The sequence below is a fragment of the Alexandromys fortis genome, unplaced genomic scaffold, assembly GCF_014885135.2.
Source record: "Alexandromys fortis isolate MF-2015 unplaced genomic scaffold, M_Fortis_MF-2015_v1.1 scaffold_94, whole genome shotgun sequence".
NCBI classification, from domain to species: Eukaryota; Metazoa; Chordata; class Mammalia; order Rodentia; family Cricetidae; genus Alexandromys; species Alexandromys fortis.
This window is the reverse complement of record NW_026067979.1, coordinates 5,869,269-5,893,024: the sequence shown is the minus strand read 5'-3', so window position 1 is coordinate 5,893,024 and position 23,756 is coordinate 5,869,269. Positions and strand designations below refer to the sequence as shown.

Genomic DNA, 23,756 nt, shown 5'->3' with positions numbered 1-23,756 from the left:
TGTCACTGGCATTCTGGAATGGAATTTTACATGGAAGGCTAAGCCAGCCTGGGGCCCTCCTGGACCAGCCTCCTAAGGCCTCTTTATTGCTAAACACCAGCTATAGTGGGACGGTTGGGAGGGGGAAGACTTACCACCTCAACTCACAGGGCTGCCTGTCTGTACCCCTTCACTGATGGAGGGTGTCCCTCAGGATGGTTCAGAGATTCTTCTCTCAGTACCTGTCCCATCCCTACCTTGTGGTCTTTGCCTAGTGAGCACTGCCCTGCCCCCAACATTCATACAAAACAGCAGCAGCAGCAGCAGCAGCAACAACAACAACAACAAAACAGTGTTAAAGATAAATGGGGCAGTATGAGAAGAAAAAGGTTCACACTGCAAAGCAAATATTCAACAGAGCCCAGAGACCACTGTGCCAGCTGCACATCTGGGGTTAATACCAGAGAAACTATTCAGAATCCTAAAATTAAACAGCGAAAGAACCAATAGTACAGCTAATAAATTAGCTAGTGAATCACAGTCCTCAAAAGAAGTACAAATGACTACATGGACTGGGGTCATGGTGAGCGTCAACATGAGTAGGGTGTGACTATAAACACTCAGCATTTAGCGTCGGTTGGGCCCCTGAGGACATAATGCAGAAAGCACTCCTACACGTTGGGATTCGCCTGGAAATGGAAGACACGTGCCAGGGAGAATGAGAATCTCCTAAAAGCCCAGCCTCCTGAGGAGGCCTGGTAACTGAAAGTCTTAGGGGAGCTAAAACGGGGATGTGGCAGAAGACCCCACAGGGAGGCGATGCTGACCTTCTGGCTCTTCACCTATGGAAGGAGAATGGTTGCGCTGTCCACTTCCTAGGGCTACTGCCATGGCTGGGACGAGCCCCGGAAGAGAAACTCAAGGATGAACCGGCGTCTGAAAAGGAACTCCAGCACCAGTTCTCAGTCTGATGATTCTCCTATCACATGGCTGCTTCTTTCCCAGGGCATTCCCCTCCCCAGCCCTTAAACTGTCCTGAAGTGACAGTATACATGCTGACCCCTGGCACTTTGACCAAAAGTTTTCCATAAATGCTTAGCATCCACAAGGCCTGGCTGAAGTGAACACCACTGGGGAGATGTCAAAGCCTCTCAAAGTTGAAAAAAAAATGCAGGGCAGGGTTAGAAGGAATTAGATAGATTCTGGGCTATGATTAAAAAAAGCCTGCATGGCTATTTATGCATTTACTTTTAGTTTTTTTGAGATAGGATCTCACTATGTAGCTCTGGTTGGCCTAGAGATCTATGTAGATCAGCCTGGCTCCAACTCACAAAGACCCACTTGCCTCTGCTAGGATTAAAGGTATGTGCCACCATGCCCTGCTTAGTGAGTTAAGAATTAAAAGCAAGAGAACTTTGTAGTTTGTCAATGTCTACACTGAGTGACAGGTTCAGACCGCAGTGCTCTACTTGGTTGAAAGGTGGGAAAGGCCTTTGAATAGCCCTCAGTTACCTAGGGCAGGCAACAGGAAATCCTGGAAGGGTGTATGAGCAGGGCCAAAGGTCATGGCAGAGCAGTGTATGGGAGCTGTGGTATTCACCAGTGAGAACAAGTTTACCCAAGGGCTTTGCAAAATGCAGATTCCCCAGATCGCATCCCAGAACCCTTGATGGGATCTCTGGAGTGCGCTTTCTCTGAGCTCCACGTGGGCATGGTTTGGAGCCCAGGTAGATTAGGGAAACACAGCTTTAGACACACAGGGAGTAGTTCTTGAGGCACGCTGGAGAAGTCCACAGTAGAAACAGGAAGACCCTGTAGGGGGAACAGGATATAGGAGAAGCAGCCACCCAATAACATTTCCCAATAGCAGTCAACAGGATCTGGGATCTGACGGCACAAAGGAAGCAATGTGTCGTGATAAATCCCATACTTCTGTCCCTCGAATCACGATCACTGAAACGGCAAATCCTGGTGTGGAAAGTGACTGCATCCAGAGTCTACTCAGAACTAGATCTGCTCCCTTTCATTTCTTCACCATCTTGATAGACATTTCCTAAGTGCCGAACATGGCGGGAGGAGCTGAGGAGGAGGCTGCGAACAAGCTAGGAAACGCCTGTTCTCAAAGAGCTCCTACCAACGGTGCATGCCGTGCTGCATTAACTGCAGCTGTGGAAATGACCACCAGCAGCACACGCTGAGCAGTGGCGAGCAGAGGCAGCTGGGAAGACTGGGAAACACTTCCCCTGGGAAGAAATGTTTGCACAGTGACTAGGGGCGACAGGAGTGAGGAGGGGAAGGCACGGAGTACTCAAAGCTGGAAGGAGTAAAACCAGCAGCAGCAGGAGGAAGTGAGCTGTTAGCGGGAATGGAGCAGGATAACAAAGGCCTGCTGGTGGTAGCGGCTGGTGGTGGTGGGGGGGCACTACAAGATGGCGGTGTAGAATGGGAAACCAGAGAGAAGTTCAGGTTTGCTTACTTCTCCGTACTCTTTCTTTCTCTCTTTACCTTTTACTGTGTGTGTGTGTGTGTGTGTGTGGGTGAGAGAGAGAGAGAGAGAGAGAGAGAGAGAGAGAGAGAGAGAGAGAGGGGCACATACGGTTGGAGGGGGGCACGAACCACACCATACATGCCAAGGCTGGAGAACAACTTGTGAGTCAATTCTCTCCTTCCACTGTATGAGTTCTGAGGATCAAACTCAGGTACTCGGGCTTGGTGGCAATGTCTCCACCCACCGGGCCACCCCACATGCTCACTGGTTTTAAACAACTGCCCTGAACTACATCACACCCTCTTCTCCCCAGACTCCATCTTCACACACTGGTCCATCAATCCCCAAATGCTACGCTGCTACATGCAACCTGGGAGCCCTGCTCTCTACAGTGTGCAGGAAGGTGTTTCTGGAATCCTCTGGAACATCAGGTGAAGGTGACAGTAGTCCTTTGCCTGTATACTGATTGAGGACTGTTAAACCTCTGCCTCACGGTGTGCGCAGGCAACACTGCTTTATCTCTTTTTCATTTCTTTACTTCGTTTCTGTTTGTAGTTCTCTTCCTGCCTCAGGTTCCTGAGTCTGGGATGCCACCATCCCAACCACACCCAGCTTCCAGCTTTGAGCATTTCGTTGATTGATGCACCTCGAAGCGCAGCCTACACCAGCCTTTGGCAAGCCTTTAAGAGAAGCTTCTACAAGACAGTCCTATTGTCTCTCCTATAGGGATGCTAGCCGGAGAAGCGAGCTCCTGTCTCTCCTTCATGGTCTGTCTTGTTCACGAACACCCCCCACTTCCTTTGACAGTTCCCCACGCCATTGTGTTGGCAACAGAAAAAGCTGCAGGCAGGCTCATCTGATACGGTGGGGAATGAGTTCAGAACTTGAGCCCCTAGAGTAAGCTGACTGAGTACCGCCAAGCATCTGAGTGCCCCTCGCATGCTAAGCTCTATATACATATAGCTCACATCTATCTCCAAGAAAAGGTAGTCTCGTTTTCCACATTTAGCTTTATCTGGGGACAGAGAGTTCACTAGCTTGTCCTGTGGGAGTCGTGAGGCCTACCTGTGTGCTACCTCATGGGTGGCCAGTTCTCTTTGTGACAGACATACCGCAGGGAACCCCGTGGGAAAGGAGATTCTATGTCTATGATGGGGTTCTGTGAATTCTGCTTTGCTTTCTCCGAGGCACTATGCTGTAAGAAGAGAAAATCCCGCTTCCCAGGTTTGCTCTTATTCTCTCTGTGGAGGTTTGACAGTATAATTGTGTCAGAGAGCCTGCACAGGGCGACCGAGATAGAAGATTTGGGATCTAGTCTTGTTTTAGGGCATGGCTGTGCCCTTGCCACCATGGAGGTAGTTAGCAGTATGCTTAAAATCCAGGTTGTGTTAAAGCCTTGTTCTGTGTTTCACACAGAAAGTGACTGCAGATCAATGTCAGTGGCTGTTCTGGAAGGACTTGCATCTCCTGTCCACCCCTACCTTCTACCCATTCATATGCTGAAGCCCTAAGTCCCATATGATAACATTTGGAGCCAGGACCTTTAGCAGGTAGCTGAGATCAAATGAGGTCATGAGAACGGCCATTAAATCTGAGGGAGCTGTTGTGCATCTGAGAAGAGGTGTGTGAAAACCCAGAGAGAAGACGAAAGCCAGGAAAAGGCCTCATCCAAAGTTAACCTTGATCCTGGGCTACCAGCTCGGAGAGCTGTGGGAAAAGAGATTCCCCTTATTAAAGACACCTGGTGTTTGGAGCTGTGCCATGGCCAGCTTTCCTGAGAGGGGATAGCCTCTGACCCACGAGCTGTTCAGAGAGCACACAAGGCGAAAGTCTGAACAGGAAGCCTAGGGCCAGTGGTGATTCCAACTGCCATAGCTGCAAACACTGGTTGGTATTCTTGCCCAAGGTGACCCTAGCTTGCCCAAGATCACTCTACCCTGCGGTGGTGGGAGAGGCTAAAATGAGACCTGCCTTTTAAAAACTTTCCTTGATGTGGTGGTGGCGGTGGTGGTGTGTGCATTTACCTAAGGATGCGTGTGTGGGGGAGTGGGCACAACAAAGGAGGCTATGTCTAACTTTAGCTTCCTGTTGTGCTATGGCAAAATACGAAGGCGAAAGCAATTTAGGGGGGAGGGGACTTGCTTCATCTCCCGATTCCAGGTGACAGCCAGGGAAACCAGGGCAGCAGGAATTTAGAGCAGCAAGTCACATCCACAGGCACGGACAGAGGGAGGAGGCTTGCTTTGTGGTGCCCAGCTCACCTTCCGCCTTTCTAAACAGTCCATGCAGCACACATCTAGGGAGTGCTGCTGCCCACTGTTAGGCTGGGTCTTCCCACATCAGTTTACAGAGCCAAGGGAATCTCCGTCCCCCTCCCCCCAAGGCACACCCATAGGCCAACCTAATCCAGACAATCCCTCATTGAGACGCTCAGGGTCATTCTAGAGTGTGTCAAGTTGATAAAGCCAGCCACCACAGCTGGCTAACATAATTTTCTGAAGTCTTATACTTTATCTTAAAGATGTATTGTGCACACGAGTTCACAAGACTCTAATCCACGTTTGCTTTCAGCACAGTATTAGAAACTGTCTCTCAAGGGAGAAAACGAGGATGACTTGGTCATGTGCACTCTGGTCACACACCGCTTTACTCTAGGGTCGACATGGCCTTTAGTAGATCACAAAGCAGTGCTGTTGTGAGAATTTTGCAGGATTCTTTTTAAAACAGACATTCTGGCCAGGTAGGGGTGGCGCATGCCTTTAATCCCAGCACTCAGGGGGAGGCAGAGGCAGAGGCAGAGGGAGGTGGATCTCTGTGAGTTCGAGGCCAGCCTGGTCTACAGAGTGAGTTCCAGGACGCCAGAGATACACAGAGAAACCCTGTCTCTGGGGAAAAAAAAAAAAAACAACAAAAAAAGTCAAAAAACAAAAATCAAAAATAGACGTTCTGATGAATTAGCTTGAGACGCATAAGATGCGTGCTTCATCTCCCTTGATAAACCACATTGGTCTGTTCCTATCATGTGCCAGACACTGTCTCACAAGCTCTGCTTCCTGGCTTCTGGAAGCTCACTTCCGGTTAAGGGAGCAAGATCCAGGAACCTAACACTACAAAACTAACAGGACCCTTGTGAGGAGCTGTGCGGGGAGAAGGGAAAAAGAGGCAGAAAAGGTCAGAGTCCTTGAATGCTCAGGAAGGTCCCACCTCTTAGCTAGTGGTCTGGAGATGGCATTTTGAAGTGGCCCCACTGATTGGTACAGGGAACCAGACAGGACATGTGACATCTGAGAATGACCCTGGCTTTAGATGTGAGGCTGGAGCATTGAGGGGAGAGCAGAAGAATGGGAAGTGCCTACTCTGCTTTTCTGCCCTGCTGTGTGGGTGTACCCTCGATCAGAAGTCAGTTAACAGGTGAAAACTGCCTTCCAATCATGCCTCAGCCTGCTTTCCTGAGACCCTGAAGGAGAAGGCAGATTTTGTGCTGGAGAAGGGTGGTGAAGAGGATGGAGTGGAGGGTCCTCTAAGGCCCTCTGAACGTACACACCTGCTCCAGCGCTCCTCCCAGCCCAAACCCTCCCTTTTGCCCCTAGGGCCGCAGAAGAGCAAGCAAGGGGGAGGGTTGTTAAGTTGATTGTCGGAAGGGAGAGGAATTTTCCATTAACAGCAACAACAATAGAAACTGCTTCTGGTAAAGACACAACACTCCTGTTTGCCAAGTGCCTTCACACCTGTGATCTCTGGATTCCAGAGGTTCCGCCTGAACCCAGGCATTTGACACTACCCCCGTGCACAAGTAGGCACACGCCCGCTGCAGTGTCCTAACCTTTATTAAGACGCGTGTGTGGCTCTACCCACCCCAAGGCCCCGGGAAGCCTTTATCTTTGCCCCGGGGTAGTCCCAGCTGCAGTAGTCTGCAGGACTCTAAAACGTCCACCAAACACTGGCAGACGCGCGGAAGCGTGCTCAGGCAGCCCTTTCTTCTCCCAAAGCAGCTGAAAACTTCGGTGTCCTGGGGCTTCTCCTAGGGCGCACAGTAGGAGCCACAAGTGTGGCTGTTCTAAGACTATAACCTGTACCCCGTATTCAACCCTCTCCCTTTTTGTGGCGAGGAGGGGGTAGTTGGCTGACCTCAAGAGTCTTTCATAAAGTTAGGAAATAGAGTGTTTAAACACGCCAATTTCCCACCCATGAGGGGACTCAGACCTAGGCCACGACCCACGTGGGATTGCTCCTGCTGCAGGAGGCACCTGTGCCCAAGTGTCTAGTGCCAGACCCGCCAAGACCCACCGCCACTTCTCCCCGTCTATCTCAGCTCTTTTCCGCTCTCGGATCTCCCAGGTCAGCCTTCCTGGCCAACGCAGTGGTGCCACTTACCCCGGCCTCGGTCCATGGCGCCGGCGGGGATCCCGGGGAGCCCAGCCCAGGGCGCAGCAGCTGCTGCACGGCCGGCGTGCGCTCTCGGGGCTGCCCCAGCGGCTAGCTCGTCCCCTCCCCCAGACAGGATGCTCGCAGGACGCCCCCGCCCCGCCCTGCGCGCTCCCGGAATAGACCCGTGTACGCCTCGCCCCCTACGCCGCCGGTGTCCCGGTCCGGCACTGGCCAGCGCCACGCCCTGCTTTCCGCCGCCCTCCTGTTGGGCTAGTAGGGACAGCCTCACTGCCCACACACTTTGGTGCCGAGCCCGGGTTACCGACCTGCCTGGACCACTCAGTTTTGCTTGCCCTCCACTAAAGTTAGGGAAGCTAGCCACTTCACTGCCCAGGCAGGCTGTGTCTGCGGGGACTGCGTTAGGACTCCTTAGGCCCACATTTTTGGCTTTAAGTTTATCTCCACTTCCAGAAGTTCTTTCCTGAGCCCCTTCCAGCCTAGATAGCCAGGCCGGCAAAAAGACAACAAAGGAGCGAGAGAGGAGTGAGAAACAATAAACAAATATCTTCAGAAAGAAAATCTCCCAGGAAAAGGAGAAACAGAAAACTGCTAAAAAAAGACAGGCGGTAGATGGGGCCCACTTTCAACTTTCCGAGTTCCTAATGTACTAAAATGTGAAGAGATATCAAGCCAGCATGATAGACATTGCAGAAGCAATGAGTTTTAACTCAATACAGTGCATGCCTCTGAAGGTAATTACGGGATGCAGAAAACGAATTGCTACAGCCCAGTCAAGAGAGGTAGTGTGAGGTTGTATGAGAGTGTCAGCTCTTATTTCTGGTAGATGGACTGCGGACAAGCCCAATGCTCGGACTCGCTTCCCCAGCTGTGCCTCTGATTTGACTGGGCAGCTACTTTGTAGCATATAGGACTTACTTGAGACACTCCTGTAAAGACATCAGAAGCAAGAATGGCCATCTTGTATTTTCTTTTTTTTTTTTTTTTTTTTTTTTTGGTGGTGCACATTTTTTTAAATTTATATATTTATTTATTAAAGATTTCTGTCTCTTCCCCACCGCTGCCTCCCATTTCCCTCCCCCTCCCCCAATCAAGTTCCCCTCCCTCGTCAGCCCAAAGAGCAATCAGGGTTCCCTGCCCTGTGGGAAGTCCAAGGACCACCCACCTCCATCCAGGTCTAGTAAGGTGAGCATCCAAACTGCCTAGGCTCCCACAAAGCCAATACGTGCAGTAGGATCAAATAGCCATTGCCATTGTTCTTGAGTTCTCAGTAGTCCTCCTTGTCCGCTATGTTCAGCGAGACCGGTTTTTTCCCGGGCTTTTTTCGGACCCAGGCCAGCTGGCCTTGGTGAGTTCCCGATAGAACATCCCCATTGTCTCAGTGTATGGGTGCACCCCCCGCGGTCCTGAGTTCCTTGCTCGTGCTCTCTCTCCTTCTGCTCCTGATTTGGACCTTGAGATTTCAGTCCGGTGCTCCAAGGTGGGTCTCTATCTCCTTTCATTGCCTGATGAAGGTTAATATTCAGGAGGAAGCCTATATGATTTTCTTTGGGTTCTCCTTCTTATTTAGCTTCTCTAAAATCATGAATTATAGGCTCAATGCCCTTTATTTATGGCTAGAAACCAAATATGAGTGAGTACATCCCATGTTCCTCCTTTTGGGTCTGGCTTACCTCACTCAGGATAGTGTTTTCTATTTCCATCCATTTTCCTGCAAACTTCAAGAAGTCCTTGTTTTTTACTGCTGAGTAGTACTCTAATATGTATATATTCCATACTTTCTTCATCCATTCTTCAATTGAAGGGCTCGAAATATTTCCTCTGTTGGTTTTACCTGCAGGTTGAAATTAACATTGCCTTTGCAGAATGACCCCGGTAGTTTGTTTAGTACATGTGTGTGTAGAGTGCTCAGACGGAACTTGATGTGTTTTTATAAAAAGAAAAAATGTCTTCTTAGTTTTTGTCCTTCTACCCAGGTACTGCGTGCTATGTCCCATCTGCGAGGCCTGCCTGCCCATCTGTGCCCAGAGAGACCTCAAACTGACCTCACAGCGCTGTTGGCAGGGCAATAAAATGATGATACAGACCCAGTTTATACGCCATAAATAGCTATGAAAATGTGAGCCATTGTTAGTTTCCAAGCTCCTCTTTGTTCCTGCCCGCTTTTCCAATTTGAAAAGGTCATTTTCAGTTCTAAAGCAGCTAACCAACAATGGCGAGTGGATTTAGCATCCTAAGTTCCCTGCTTGAACTCTGGAACTTGGAAGTCATCTGTGTATTCGAAGTTCCCAGGCCAACTCACTAGTTTTCAGTGTGCTGCAGCACAGGGCATCGAACCCAGGGCTTTCCTCAAGGCAAGGCAAGCGCTTGACCTTGGAGCACCACTCCAAGTTTTTATCCCCTCCCTCCCTCCTTCCCTCCCTCTCTCCCTCCCTTCTTTTTCTCTTTTAGATAGGTTTCTTCCTAAGAAGCTCAGGTTGGCCCCAAGTCATTAATCTCTTGCCTCTTGCTCCTGGGGCTGGGGTTACAGTGCCAGGCTACCATGTCCTCGGATGAAATAACTTTCAATCAACAGTATAAAATATTACCCTTGCCAAATAGGTGGAGGCTTTCGTAGACATTGTTTTTAAAAAGTAGAATTTTCAAAAACTTTAAAGGATTTCGAACTTTTATTCAAATAATTGGAGCAAAGATTTCATAAGAATTTGCGGGTTTTTATGGGAGTGACCTATGTAGTAGGATTAACGGAACTATGACCTAGGAAATGCATAAAAATGAGGGTGGACACAATCTACGCACGACTCTGAGAATTAATGAGGTTTGTAGGAGGTACAGCGGCTCTAGCTTAGCCTGTAACTTCGTCTGCTGGAACTGCTGGCCAAGTGGGCTGCAACTTGGTAGGCTGTCAGAATGAGCCAATGAGACGCATGAAGAAGATATCCGTGTATGAACACAAAAGAATCATGACTTGGTCTTCTACCCTTTTTCTTTAAGAAGGAACAAGAAAATGATCCCCTCTGCCCATCAGTTCCCTTAGGCAGCATTGACTGGGATCTGTGTAAGCTGGTGTTGAGAGGACAGGTGTAAAGTAGGAGGGAGCCCCATCTTCAAGGAATCCATGAACTAGAAGAGGGGGTAACTTTAACACATACACGAGAGAGATCAAGGGCTTTGGAGTCCACGGAGACAAAGCAGTGGCTTCTTACTGATCATGGAGACAGCACCAGAAGGTAGGTGTGTGCTTGGGAGTCAGTTGATCCGAATGTGTAACGAGAAGATAGCATGACCGGCAAAGAAAACAGTGAGCGCGAAGACACAGAGATAGAACACGGCAGGACTGTCGGCAACGTGGTTTGCATTGGCCAGATCACGGGGTATCAGGTGCTAGGTAGGAGGACAAGGATGTGAAGGGGACTGTTGATGTCTAGTATTCAGTTCCCTCGTCTGTTTCTCCATATGTAACTCTGGCAAACGTTATGAAGACTTGCCGCGGATCCTCTTGCTTGCTGCTGAGTTTCCCAGGTTCACCTGGTGCTTGTCGAGAGAATTCCACACCCAGAGAAGTCCAGCTTTGTAAAAAGATATCGAATTCGGCTCCAGGGAACAATACCAGGAAGAAAACGTTCAGCTCCCTTCTCCTCCTGGTCTTGTGAAAACAAATGATAGTCCCCAGACTCCCTCTTCGCTTATCAGGTAGAACAGGAAACCCTGGGAAAGAAAAATTTGGAGTCTGAAGGGCTCTTGTATCAGGGGGAGAAATACTGTCACCTTCTAACCTGTCATCTTGCGTCCCGGGTCAGCTTCCTCTGCACTTGCCAGAGTGACCTTTTCATGACCCTAAGCAGACTATGCTATTTCCCTCTTTAAAAAAAATTCCACATTCTCCTTTGCCGCCAGTGGAGCATTCGACTTCCTTGTTACAGCATTCAGATACCTTCTTTGCCGAGCTTGTAGAATCTCGGGGAACTCCAGGAAGTATATGAAACTGGACCAAGGGGGATCAGATACGGGGTTGGAGTTGTTGCTGTGTGAATCTCAGTTCTTCCACTGGGTCATCAATTATAATTTCTTGCTTACTTACCCATCCTTGGCTCCAGATCACTGTGTGGGTGAGTGCTGTGCCTTCCTCTGAGATCCCCAGATCCCAGCTCAGCACTCTGCGTCTAGTAAGTAGTGAGAATGATTTAGGACAAGAGTCGTTCAGTAAACTCATGGCACCTGCAAGGCCTGCTGTCACGGACTATTGCTAGTGCTGACTCCCTCTGGGAGTGTCTTATTGGTATCTATTTTCGGAAGGAAATGCAATTGCAAGGTGTCTTGTGGAAATGCCCTGGGCTCTCCAGGCTCCTGTGCGCACCAGGGGCCACCTAGCTTCCTCTCCCACGTTCTTTGTTCAGGGTGATCCCCAAGCCTTTTGCTTGAGTGCCTGCTGGGTGCTGGCTGCTGGATGAAAACCTCTCTTGTTCCACACAGCACAATGTTGGCATTATAGCACTGGTCCAGGGAAGTGACACATGCCTTTGGTCCACCCTGGGCCCCAGTCGCAAATCTGTGACAGCTGCAGGGAGGAAAGAGGGTGAGGGAGCACTCCTTTTTGCCGAGAGCCTTTATATTCCTGCTCCAGGCTTTGTGGTTTATGTGCAGCCTGGCTAGGGGCTCCTGCTGATCTCAGGGCTCAGGCTCACAGAGGCAGAAGCTGTGAGGCCAGAGGAAATGTTTGAAGGACCCTTTGTCATTGTGTCCAAATGCCTCATATAGCCTGGCCTCACCCTAGGTTCTGCCCCAAGGCCAGAGCACAAGGCCCTTCAAGAGTGACCATACTCTGAAGTCCCCATGGGTAAAGGGTTGTTTGGATTGCTAGGGACACGGGTAAAGCAGGGCTCTCCCCTCCCCTTTAGAAGGGGAATGGCTAACAGCTCAGACCTGGAGTGGCCAGGTTGGCATTTTTTAGAAGAACCTAGAAACTCAGATTTTTCCACATAAACATTTAAAAAAAAAAGTTGTGCACATACACATGTGAGCTTATGTGTGTCTGTGTGGTGGCCAGAGGACAACTTAAGGGAATTGGCTGTCTTCTCCCACCATGTGGGTCTCATGGGATTCAGGTCATTTGACTTGGTGACACACCTTTACCTACTGAGCCAACTCAACAGCCCATACGATCTGTTTTGATGTAAGAACGCTGGTCACAGGCTGGGGATATTGTTCAGTATGTGCCCAGCATGCCTGAAAGCCCTGGGTTTGCACTCCAGTGCCACACAAACTGAGTGTGGTCTATAATTATAGTATCAAGGAGGTGGAGATGGAGGATCCGTATTTCATGGTCATTCTTGACCGTTTATCAAATTTGAGATCAGCCTGGGATACATGGGGACTCTGTCTTAGGAAAAACAGTTGATCATTAATTTCTCTTGTTTTAGAATAGTGGTTCTCAACCTTCCTAATGCTGTGCCTCTTTAGTATAGTCCCTCATGTTGTGGTGACCCCCAACTATAAGATTATTATTTTTTATTTATTTATTTACTTATTATGTATACAATATTCTGTCTGTGTGTATGCCTGCAGGCCAGAAGAGGATACCAGACCCCATTACAGATGGTTGTGAGCCACCATGTGGTTGCTGGGAGTTGAACTCAGGACCCAAGAGCCATCTCTCCAGCCCCATAAGATTATTTTTGTTGCTGCTTCATAATTGTAATCTTGCTACTGTTATAGATTGTAATATAATTATCTGTGTTTTTCGATGGTCTTGGGTGACCCCTGTGAAAGGGTTATTTGACCCCCAAAGGGGTTGCGACCCACAGGTTGAAAACCACTGTTTTGGAATATCAAGAACCAGCTAAGCCATGCCCGTGGGCTGTATCTGGCCTTGGACTCCTTCCCTATGGAGACATCTGGAGTGCCTGTCCACTCAGGACAGAATGCTAAAGCAGAAGCCACCTTCTCTGAGAAGCTGACTATTTTATTCTGATGCTCAAGGCTCATGGGAAGTACTGGGCTCCGGGGTTCAGAATGAACTAACCTGGATCTAGGAAAATCCCAGAGCTGAGAGGAAACTGAGACACCAGCCTATCTCACCTTGTCCTTTGTCGTGTGGGGAAATGGAGGCCAAGAGCAGGTAGAGACTTTTAATAAATTACACAAGGCCTTAGGGGCGGAATGGGAACAATAGGGCCGGAATCCAGACTCCATGACATCTTTGTTACAGTCACTGGCCTGTCACTCTGCTCAGTTTGTGGAACACAGTGGTGAAGAGCTAACCATTGGAAAGAGTCTTTACAGTCCAGGGCATGACCTCAACCCTTCTGAACTATACCTTCCTCATCTAGGCTAATACAACTTCCTAGCAGAGTGACAGGAAGATTTAAACATGACTAAGTCTGTTGAATGCCTGGTGCCAGGCGTGACATAGAGCGAGTATTCTTCAAACGCCACTTGACGATCTAGGGAGGTAGTTATTCAGTGGTTAGGTGCATAGGTGTCAGGTGAGATGGCCCCGAGTTCAAGTCCTGACTTTACCACATGCAGCTGTGAAAAACAGAATGCATTACTTCCCAAAGGCTCAATATTTTCATCTGCAAACTGAGGATAAAACAGTAGCCAGGACACAAATGAGATCAGAGCACAGAGCTCATCTGTTGGGAGTCTTGCCTTTATGTCATTAGTGAGGGTTTTCTTTGAGGAAGTTGTCAGAAGCTTATGGAAATAGTAAGGAAATCTTGATTACATAGACCCAGGCTGCCCCCTGCAGGGAGTTTCTTATGTCAAAGCCTTGGCTATGGAACCAATTCGGCCACGTTCCTCTCCCCTGCAGGAGCACCTGGGCTTCTGGATGGGGGAATTGCCAGGCTTTCAGCACTTGCTGCCACTGAGGCTGATGAGGAGTGATGTTTTATACAGATATGGAACAACAAAACCAAAGCCAGGCAACGGTGGTGCACACCTTTAACCCCACCACTTGGGAGGCAGAGGCAGGTGGATTTTGAGTTTGAGGCCAGCCTGGTCAATAGAGCAAGTTCAAGGACCACCAGGGCTACACAGAGAAACTCTGTCTCAAAAAACAAAAGAAAAGAAAACCAAAATCAAATAAATGGCTATGATATTTCACCATGAAGAAGGACAAACTTTGGGTCATGTGGAGTTTGTTCTGATCCAGGTGGTCCAGTGTGTTGGGGGAGTGGGAGGAAGGCGCTCACTTATGTGTAATATAATCACATGTGGCACTAGGAACCAGAGATTGCATAAGACTCTAGAAATCCTTTTCCAGGGCTGAAAAAGCAAACTTCTAGTCCTTCACATGGGCTTTTCTGTTTCACTAGTGAGTCCTCCCATCCTGCCATGAGCTTTCACAGGGACGGACAGATGCACCGTTAGGTTGCTGGGGTCACCCCTTACATGGCCAGCATTTGAGACTACACTGCCAGTGCAATTCAGTGTATTTGTTATAACTACTTTGGTAGAACTCTGAACAGCTTAAACCCTAAGACTGATGTAGGGAGAAGCTGCTTCTAAAGAGAGTGCAGATCTCTCTCTCTCTCTCTCTCTCTCTCTCTCTCTCTCTCTCTCTCTCTCTCTCTCTCTCTCTCTCTCTGCTGCGAAGGAGGCTAGCAAGCTTTCCTAAAAGCGGGAGAATCCAGAGTATGACTGGTAACTGGAGAATCAAGTCTGTCTCCCTGTAGTTCCAGCAGTGGTCCAGAGGGGGCACTCATAGCCTGGGGAAACAATGATTTGAGACTGCTGGAGATGGTGGCGTTGATGAGAGTAGTCTTTAGGTGGGACAGCTCACTTCAATTAGGAAATCCACTGGTCACAGACTTAGATGACATATCATATTTTAGTTTTACTTATGTGCACACTTGTCTCTGCTGGCCTTTGGTATCTTTTGCCTGTGTCCCTCAGGTATAGCGGCAGGAGGAGTTAGTAAAAGGCTATGCTTCTCATAGGTTGTACATTTTGCTCCTTTAGAGCCCCACTCCAGGGCAGCAGCTCATAATGGTAGATGTGAGTGAGTGTTTGCAACTGTGCAGTCAAAACTTTTAGTGTTGAAATGCTTAGATCCTCATTCCACACAGGGCACTAGTAGAGCTGGCGTAGCTCTGGGATGTCAATTGCTATTACTTTTTTTTAAAAAAGTATTAAGATATTTATGTATGTAGGTATTTTGCCTGCATGTATGTCTCTGCACCACATGTGTGTCTGGTGCCCAGGGAGGCCAGAAGAGAGAGTGTTGCATCTCCTGGAACTTAACGTATAGCTGCCTGTGAGCTATCATGTGGATGCTGAGAACTGAACCTGGGTCCTCTGCGAAAGCAGCAAATGCTCTTAGCCATTGAGCCAGCGCTTCACCCCCCCCCACCTGCTACTAACTTTTAGCAATGCTTTGTTTCCCCATTAATTTTTCCTAGCTGTGTTGAATAGCGGCACTTCTAGCCCACGTGAAACTCCTCTGCGGCCTTCCATAGCGGGTGTTCGCATCCCTGTGCCTGCAGTCTGCTAAGGGCAAGTGACCCTGGTGCAGCTGATCAGGCTCCCAGTCTCAATGAACATACTCAAGACTCAGTTGGTCTGTTTGTAGCTACAAAGTGCGGCTATCGCTGGGTTTAATTATAACCGGTGATGTTGGAGGCCCCTAACACTGTGTTCTGGCTTGTTAATGCAATGTTGCCCTCCAGTATTCAAAGAGGTTATATATATGGGAAAATACCCTTCTCCAAGAACCTTGGAGTGTCCGACAGAAAAGGTTGAGTCTGTCCTTAAAAGGCAGATGGCTTAGGGCAGAGTGTCTCACCTTTACTGCTGCGCAGCTCTCGGAGAGCACATTAAAATACAGATGCTGAAGGAGAGGCCAGGGCAGGGCCTGCGGTTCTGTATTCCTCATCAACATTCCTGATTGGAGATGACACTCTTTATCGGAACAGTTGGATCAATCCTTCCTCACACTCGTTATTAATAACCACAGAGCAAAGCCAGACTATCTGTACAGAGCGTGGAGGAATGGGAAGGTATCTTCTAGGCCTCTGCGTGCCTGCCTGGCTATTATGGCCCCTGCCGACCTGGCTACTGTTGGGGAATATTTGTATACTGTGTGAAGATATATTGCTGTGGTCAGTTCAATAAAGAGCTGAACAGCCAATAGCTAGGCAGGAGGGATAGGTGAGACTTCCGGGCAGAGAGAGGAAGTAAGAAGAGGTAATTGAGGCACAGAGGTGACAGGGAGAGGAAATAGGGGGTGCCAGATGGAAGAGAGGTAACGCCATGTGATAGAATGTAGATTAATATAAATGGGCTAATATAAGTTATAAGAGCTCATAGGAACAAGCCTAAACTATAGGTTGAGCTTTAATAACTAAGAAGAGGTCTCGCTGTGGTTATTTGTGAGCTGGCAGCCAGCCCAAAGGAAAGGCTGACTCCAGGCTACCTCTGATATCACTTTTTCCTTTACTTGTTCCACTCCCACTCACTCCCACCAGATCCTCAGTAGGACAAGCTCTTGTCCACCCAATGCCTTGCACACACTGTTTCCCATTGCCTAGAATGTTCCTACTTCTGCTTTCTCTGCTGGCCCATTTCGTCTTTCGCTAGGTGTTTGAAGGGAGTGCTTTTCCTGGGGCACCCTGTCTGCTGACTCTGTAGAGGTTGTTTCTATGTACCATCTTTTTCTGTTTACTCTCTGTAATCCAGGCACGCCTCAAACTCACAAAGATCTACCTGCCTCTTCTTCCCAAGTGCTGGGATTAAAGGCGCGCACCACCACCGCAGCCCATCTTTTTCTGTTTACTTAGAATTTGTTTCTCTTCTAGACCAGAATGCAGGAGGCACATCTCCCATACTGTTTATCTGGTAGCAGATGCCCCCGAAGTAAACATTTGTTGGGTGCATATGTAGGCAGGAACAAAGATATTCTTGGTATCTTTTTGTGTATTTGAAACACTTGTCTGGAAAAGAAGGAAAGTGGAAGAAAAGTAGAATATATCCCTTCCTTTTTTTTTTTCTTTTAAAAAGAAACTGGGCCGGATGATGGTGGCTCACATCTTTAATCCCAGCACTTGGGAGGCAGAGGCAGGTGGATCTCAGTGAGTTTGAGGCCAGCTTGGTCTACAAAGCAAGTTCCCGGACAGTCAAGAATGTTGCACAGAGAAACCCCGTCTCGAAAAACAAAACAAAACAAACAAACAAACAAAAAAGGAGTTGGTATGCACAACTTTAATCCTAGCATTAGGGAGGCAGAGATGGCTAGATCTTTGTGAGGTTGGGGCCAGCCTGGTGTACACAGTGAGTTCCAGGATTCTAGGACAGCCAGGGCTGTTATACTGAGAAACTCTGTCTTGAAAAATATGTATTGTGTCTGTGTGTGTGCATGTGGGCACTCATGCACATATGTGCATAGCGCATATGTGGAGGTCAGAGGACAAATTATGGAGGTGAGTCTCTCCTTCCACCACATGGGTCCCAGGCATTGAACTCGGGTCATCAGCATCTCACCTGTGGAGCTATCTCACTGGAGCAGAATCATTCTTGCTAAAAATTATAGAATAAGAGGTCAGGAAAGAGGCTAACCCATGCCACATTTTCAAATTTTCAAGGTTATTCATTCCTTCATTCATTTATGTGTTTCTGAGGGCGTATATGCACACATGTGTGCTGGTGCGTGCACCTCTGTATGCATGTGGAAACCAGAAGAGAATGTCAGATGTCTCCTTCTATGTCTCTCTGTCTGTTCTTTCAAGCCAGAGGCTCTCTCCAAATTAGAACTTGTGTTTTTTTAGCTGGGCTGGAAGTCAGCAAGCCCCAGAGATGCCCCCCAGTCTCCCCTCCTCCCCAGCCTGGTCGCAGGTGCTTTGGATGCTCAGTTTGTTACACAAGGACTGGGACCCAAATTCTGGTCCTCATGATTGCTCAGCAACTGCTCTTTACCACCGAGCCGTCTCCCTAACCCCTGCATCCTGTCTTCAGAGATGTCAAAATGTGAGCAGAGTGGGCAGCTTAAAATAGATGAAGCGCAGTAAGTCTATGTTTCTTAAAGAGTCAATGCAGTTAGTTTATGAAATACTTGGTTAAATGAAACTACTGCAGGCCATCTCAGGGTCCTTGGCAGTGTGCATTGAGTCTCTTAAATGGCACAGTGTGGCCCAAACTCTAGCCCTCACTCATGGGTCATGGCTATCCCCTTTCTCATCTTTCTATTCAGTAGGGCCTGAGCCTCACTGTGGTGGTGGCTAAAAATGCCAAACCCAAATGTCCTCGCCTCCGCTGTGCTAAACACATGGATGTGCTCCCTAGTGCCACCGGGCAAGGCCGGAGCAGACGCCGACTCAGGAGCTCTGGGAAAGTTTTCTGTGTTAAATTAGACACGTGGAGGGAAATTTCTTTCCTGTCTTTAAAATATGGTTGTGCGAGGAGACGCCTAGGATCACAGCTGATCCTTGGTGTCTAGGGGACACACTGGCGGAGGATAAATGCCAGGATAGAAAGGATGATGGGATTGGAGGGGGCGCAAAGAATCTGACTCTAGGTGGCATTGCTGAGCTGCTGAGTTCAGAGATCTTGCATCCTGGGTTTCGGGTTGCTCTTACTATCCAAGCCACTTTCATTATGTTGGGAAAGTTTTCTTCCATAATTTTGTTAAATATATTTTCTGGGCCTTTGAGCTGTAATTCTTCCCCTTCTTCTATTCCTATTATTCTCAGGTTTGGTCTTTTTATTGTGTCCCATATTTCCTGAATGTTTTGTGATGAGAATTTGTTGGCTTTGTTGTTTTCTTTGATCAGTGCGTTTATTTTCTCTATGGTGTCTTCAGAATCTGAGATTCTTTCTTCTATTTCTTGTATTCTATTGATTATGCTTGTTTCTGTAGGCTCTGCTCATTGACCTAGATTTTCCGTATCCAGCTGGTCCCCAGTTTGTGTTTTCTTCCTTGCTTCCATTTCAGTTTTCAATTCTTGAACTGTTTCCATTACCTGTTTGTTCATTTTTCTTGGTTTCCCAGGGTCTCATGTACGTATTTACTCAATTCTTCAAACTTTTTGTTATACTTCTCATCCATTTCTATAAAGGTGTTTTTTACATATTGTTTAAGGGACTCTATTGCTTTCATAAAGTCGATTTTTTCCACTTCTTCTGTGTTAGGGTGTTCAAGTCCTTCTGTTGTAAGATCATTGGGTTCTGGTGCTTTCATGTTGTTTTTCAGCTTATTGGGAGAATTTTTGCCTTGGCGCCTGCCCATCTCCTCCTATTGATGATCTCTAATTGGTCTTTTAAAACCAGATAAGGTTTCCCTGCTGGCCAGAGGCTCCTCTTGCAAAATTCCCTCGTTCTGTTTCCTGGCTCCTGCCAGGGGCCAAGATCCCTCTCACCCCTCAGACGGGTCTTCAGGAAAAGAACCAGGTTCCCTGTTTGCCTGGGACCTCGCCAACCAAAGGCCTACCTCTTTGATTTAATTGTCCTGGGGCGATCTGCTCTTGGTGTTGCACTGGTCCCTGTCGCCTGCGTTGTCTGCCACTGTGTCAGTACCCACCGGTCCCGGCTGCTGCACCAGCTACGTCGCTCGCCGTGCGCGTCCGGTTCCGGCCGCTGCTGCCGTGCGCGTCCGGTTCCGGCCGCCGCTCCCCAAGCCACTTTCAAGAAGGCAGTTTGGACTTGCAGGTAAAAGGGACTTACCTGCTAGGAATGGGAAGCTGGTCTGTCCAGTTAGACAGGCCGAGAGGACTCCTGGCCCTCCTAGTAGTAATTACGTATCTTCAAAGTGGTTCCATCTGTGAGATGGGAGTGTTAACTATGGCTACCTGTTGGGTTGCTAAGAGGCCTAAATGAGAGGATGTGCCTTTAGTCCTTTGCATAGGCACACTGGTGGTATTTAACACGACTTTGGTTACAGAGTCTTATTTGTGACCGAACCCCCCTCTGCTATCTCAAGTACCCTGCATTCTTCAGAGAACAAGCCACATAGCGTTGACCTTGTATGCTTGTGTGTATGTGCGCATGGTACCTACATGTAGGACAGAGGACAACCTCGGGTGTTGTTAGTCAGATGCTTCTACCTTGTGTTTTGGGACAGGGCTCTCTCAGCAGGACTTGGGACTTGCCAATCAGGCGAGGCTGGCTAGCACAGGAGCTGTAGGTATCCAACGGTGCCCACCTTCCCAGAGCTGGGATAGCAAGCGTGCACCGCTACTCCTGGATTTCTTTTCCTGTAAAGCTTATGGATTGAACTAAGGCAGTGGGTTCTCAACCTGTGGTTCTTGACCCCTTTAGGGGTTGTCGGACGACCCTTTCACAGGGGTCCTGTATCAGATATCCTGTATAGCAGATATGTACAATTCATAACAGTAGCAAAATTACAGTTATGAAGTAGCAATGAGATAATTTTATGGTAGAAGGTCATCATAACATGAGGAAACTGCATTAAAGGGTCATAGCATTAGGGAGGCTGAGAACCACTAAGTTTTTTTTTTTTTTTTTGCTTTAAACTAAGTCCTGGTCCTTAGTTACTTTTGTGCATAGTCAGCTTGTTCCCACACCAGCTACTCCCCCCTCCCCCCCCACTCCAAAAGACAAGAGGACATGGGTTTGGGTTGAAATGATGTGCTTTTATGGGAAACAAAAATATCCAACAACAATAACAAAAGCCCTTCAATCTCCCAAGTCGTTAACCAGTGACAATGAGGCAATCTCAATGATTGCATCTGGCTGGGGACGTTTCTAATGGGTCAGGAAAGTTGAAAGACATTGGCCAAAAAGAGAAGTTGCAGGGAGGTGACATTTTTTTTTAAATGAGAGTACATTAGACTTCCTTCATAATCCCTCCACCCTGTCACCCTTCCAACTCGCAGATTCCTCAGATCCTTCCTGGTTTTGCTCACATGCAATCTCATCTAGAAGCTTCCTTGGTCTGCACCGGCTGCACACACCTTCAGCAACGTCACGTCACACATCCTTTCTCAGGCCTCCGTCCATCACTTTCTGCCTTGCATCCGCTATGTCTGGTACATCTCACCAGGACTCCTATTACTAGGTGTGCCCCTGAAACTAGGGCCCTCTTTGATTCATCCCAGTGCCCCTCCCCCCTCCCCCACTCCGTGCTCAGCATTCAGCAGGTGCCCAGGAAGGGTTGGCTGCAGTCAGCTGTACATTTGCTATGCCACATCACCAGCATTTCAAGCACCATCCTTGTCTTTTTTAACACTTCTCCGTCTTTCTTCTATGACCCCCAAAGAGTGTGACACAGGCATCTCCAAGAAGGAAGAGCGGCCACCAGTAAACAGCTCAGAATGGTAGCAGGGGTGCTGAGAGAAGGTTCTGTTTTCGCCTGTCGCAGGAAGAGAAAGAGTCCAGTCCCTGAGGTCTCTGGGGGCGGAGCATGAGCAGGGCTGCTCAGTGCCTCATTCTGGAATCCCCTCAACATCCACACTTCTAAAAGCTTCCCCTGGGAGATGCAACCAATGTTGTAGCAGACCCAAGGGGATGTGTGTGTGTGTGTGTGTGTGTGTGTGTGTGTGGGTCCAATATGAATGCATTGCCATCTAGGGAGGGACCAGTAGCATAGGCCAAGATTTTTCTTTGGGCTGTGGCCTATTTTTCCCTGGACAGGGGCAGGGGTGTCTATCTCGGATGCTTGCTGGAGCTATGGTGGGAACATTAGCCCTGTGGTGTGTAGGTCATCAGGCACGTAGACTGTAATAAGGCTGAAGAGTACAGGCTGCGACAATGGCCTCTCCTATAAAGGGGGAAGGGTGGGGGTGTGTGCTGGGACCACTGTGGGGCAGGGAGAGGAGCCAGTTGGAGGTGGTAGGGGGAAGGGAAGTGCCGTTTTCCTTTTCCTACCATTAAGTCTAGATTTGCACGAGGGAGTGTGGTCAGGACCAAGGGTCGAAGGAGGAGGGGTTGCTGCGCTGAGGAGAGGCCAGGGCCCATCCACTCTGTACTGATGTAAGGAATGGATTTGAGGCCCCCATGTCTAACCGCATCACCCCACAGAGCGCTTAGCTCCTATTTGGAGGTGTGGAGAAAATTCTTCAAGAGGCCTCCGAGGTGCTCACTGATTTGGGTGGATCACGGTGGCCTTTCCACCGGAGGGCCCATTTGTGACCACAGTGAAAACTGGAAGGTCAGCATCAGCCCTGGAGACTGGGAGATGGTCCTGAAGCAGGGAGTAGAGACCCCTCCAGGCACCTTTCAAAAGGAGAGTCAGACCTTGGGGACTCAAGGTGGGACAGATGTTTCGGTATAAAAAGGATCCCAGTAAAAGGATGGAGTCCCTTCAAACCCCTTCCCAGGTCCCCCCACAGTACTTAGAAAAGAGAAGTAAGGAGCATAAAAATACCTCGACGATGTGGGCTCGCCTGACGGTACAGAAAAGCAAGTCTCATGGCAGGCAGCATGTTGTGTCCCATTATACAAGAGGATTATATCGCGCGTCAGGATAGAGATTTACATACATCTTTATATAAATGCATCTATATGTATAGAGCCTACGCCTAGAACAGCCGGGCTTGCTTCTTCAGTTCGTTCCTCTTCCAGAGGGCAAGTCTCTCGAACTCGGAGATGGTCATGCCAAAGACTTGATAGAACTCCTCCTGGGACAGGTGGCGCTGCATGGTGTGGAGGGAACACAGGCAGCGTGAGGACGAGAGCTGTGGGTTCAGAGGTCTCTCTGTACTTCACTGCGGGTTCCCTGGGCCTGGCCCAGGGTCAGAGCAAGGAAGTTGCGTGGTGTATGATGAATGGACTGAGGGGCAGGAGGCCCTCCTGGGGGACCTTTGGAGGTATGCATGCTGGCTGGAGAGGCTTCCCTCGCCTCCAGCTCTGCTGGGTGTTGACTTTATCCAAGCTCGATTTGTACATTGGCCTCCCCTTTATAAATTCATGTTCCGTGTATCTATGTTCATAAGTACATGTGATTAATGCTACCCAATTCCCCTTTGGGAGAAAAAGGGGTACACCCAAGGATTCAGGATGTACTGACCCTTACTGATACTTTTAAAAATGACTTAGCAGGCTTCTCATCAGAAAGAATGGAAAAAAAGAAAGCTCACTGTCTTATATTTCTTTACCCACTGGAGCGTCCTTTCTTTTCTGTGTATGGAAATATGAGTTTGTCATATAAGCAAACACTCATCTGCATTTCACAGCAGGTTCCTATCCTCCCTTCTAGTTTCCCTTCTTCTCTGTTCTCAGAAATCTTGAAGGTTCATGTCAAAAGCCTTTAGACTTAGAAGTATATGTCATTTAAAATGTAGCAAAATATTAGGAATTGATAGATTTAGGTGAAGGGTAGGTGGGTGTTCATTTTCCTATTCATACACTTTTCCTGGAGGTCTAAACATTTTCAAAATGAGATTTAAAATCAAGTTTAAAAGGGAAGTAAGTGCATTCAAGTGTCAACCCAGCGAGGAGCTCCACAGCTTCAGAATGGCTATTCTAGCTGTACAGAAACTCACTGAGATGTATACACTTGGTCTGATCAATTTCTGTGTGTTTTTTTAAATAATAAAGTTTATTTTAAAAGAAAATATATGGCCTATCTTTTGACTGCAAGCTTCCTGGATTCTCTGAGCATTTAGTATCTCCATTGGGTATTGAAGGACACCCAGTGAGATTTATGTATACAGCCACACAACTTATTGCCACTGCGAGCTAATATTTTAGCACAGTTTTAGATAGACATGGATGTATAGCCTTGGGCAAATGGGCAATCCTTCCAAGCCTCAGTTTCCAGTTCTAGAAGAAGGGACTATTCCTGCACCTACTTCATTGGGATGGCAAGAGTGAACTAGTTCACTCTTGAGCACAGAGTTCATGGACATGCCTGATTCGCTCACTTTTAGCACAGTGTGAGCTCTTTGAGAATTGGTTAAACAGACGACTCCATCCCCACTTGTGATGTTACTTCCTTCTCCTCTTATCT

General features: G+C 48.2%; 2 protein-coding genes across 4 annotated transcripts in view; both read right to left on the bottom strand.

The window, feature by feature from the left end:
• Window positions 1–6,970, bottom strand: part of Afap1l1 (actin filament associated protein 1 like 1) — a 53,928-nt gene extending 46,958 nt beyond the window's left edge. Inside the window, exon 1 of the mRNA XM_050157911.1 lies at window positions 6,842–6,970. Coding sequence (XP_050013868.1) covers window positions 6,842–6,857 — 16 coding nt within the window. The 5' untranslated portion in view covers window positions 6,858–6,970. The remainder of the gene's footprint in view (window positions 1–6,841) is intronic.
• A 15,308-nt stretch (window positions 6,971–22,278) lies between these two features.
• The window catches only part of Ablim3 (actin binding LIM protein family member 3), a 113,850-nt gene continuing 112,372 nt past the window's right edge, over window positions 22,279–23,756 (bottom strand). For all 3 annotated transcript variants that reach the window (XR_007594593.1, XR_007594592.1, XM_050157912.1), the window contains exon 21: window positions 22,279–22,440. Coding sequence is in view for 1 of the 3 variants with exons in the window: in XM_050157912.1 (XP_050013869.1) it covers window positions 22,327–22,440 (114 nt within the window). In the remaining 2 variants the exon portion in view is untranslated. The remainder of the gene's footprint in view (window positions 22,441–23,756) is intronic.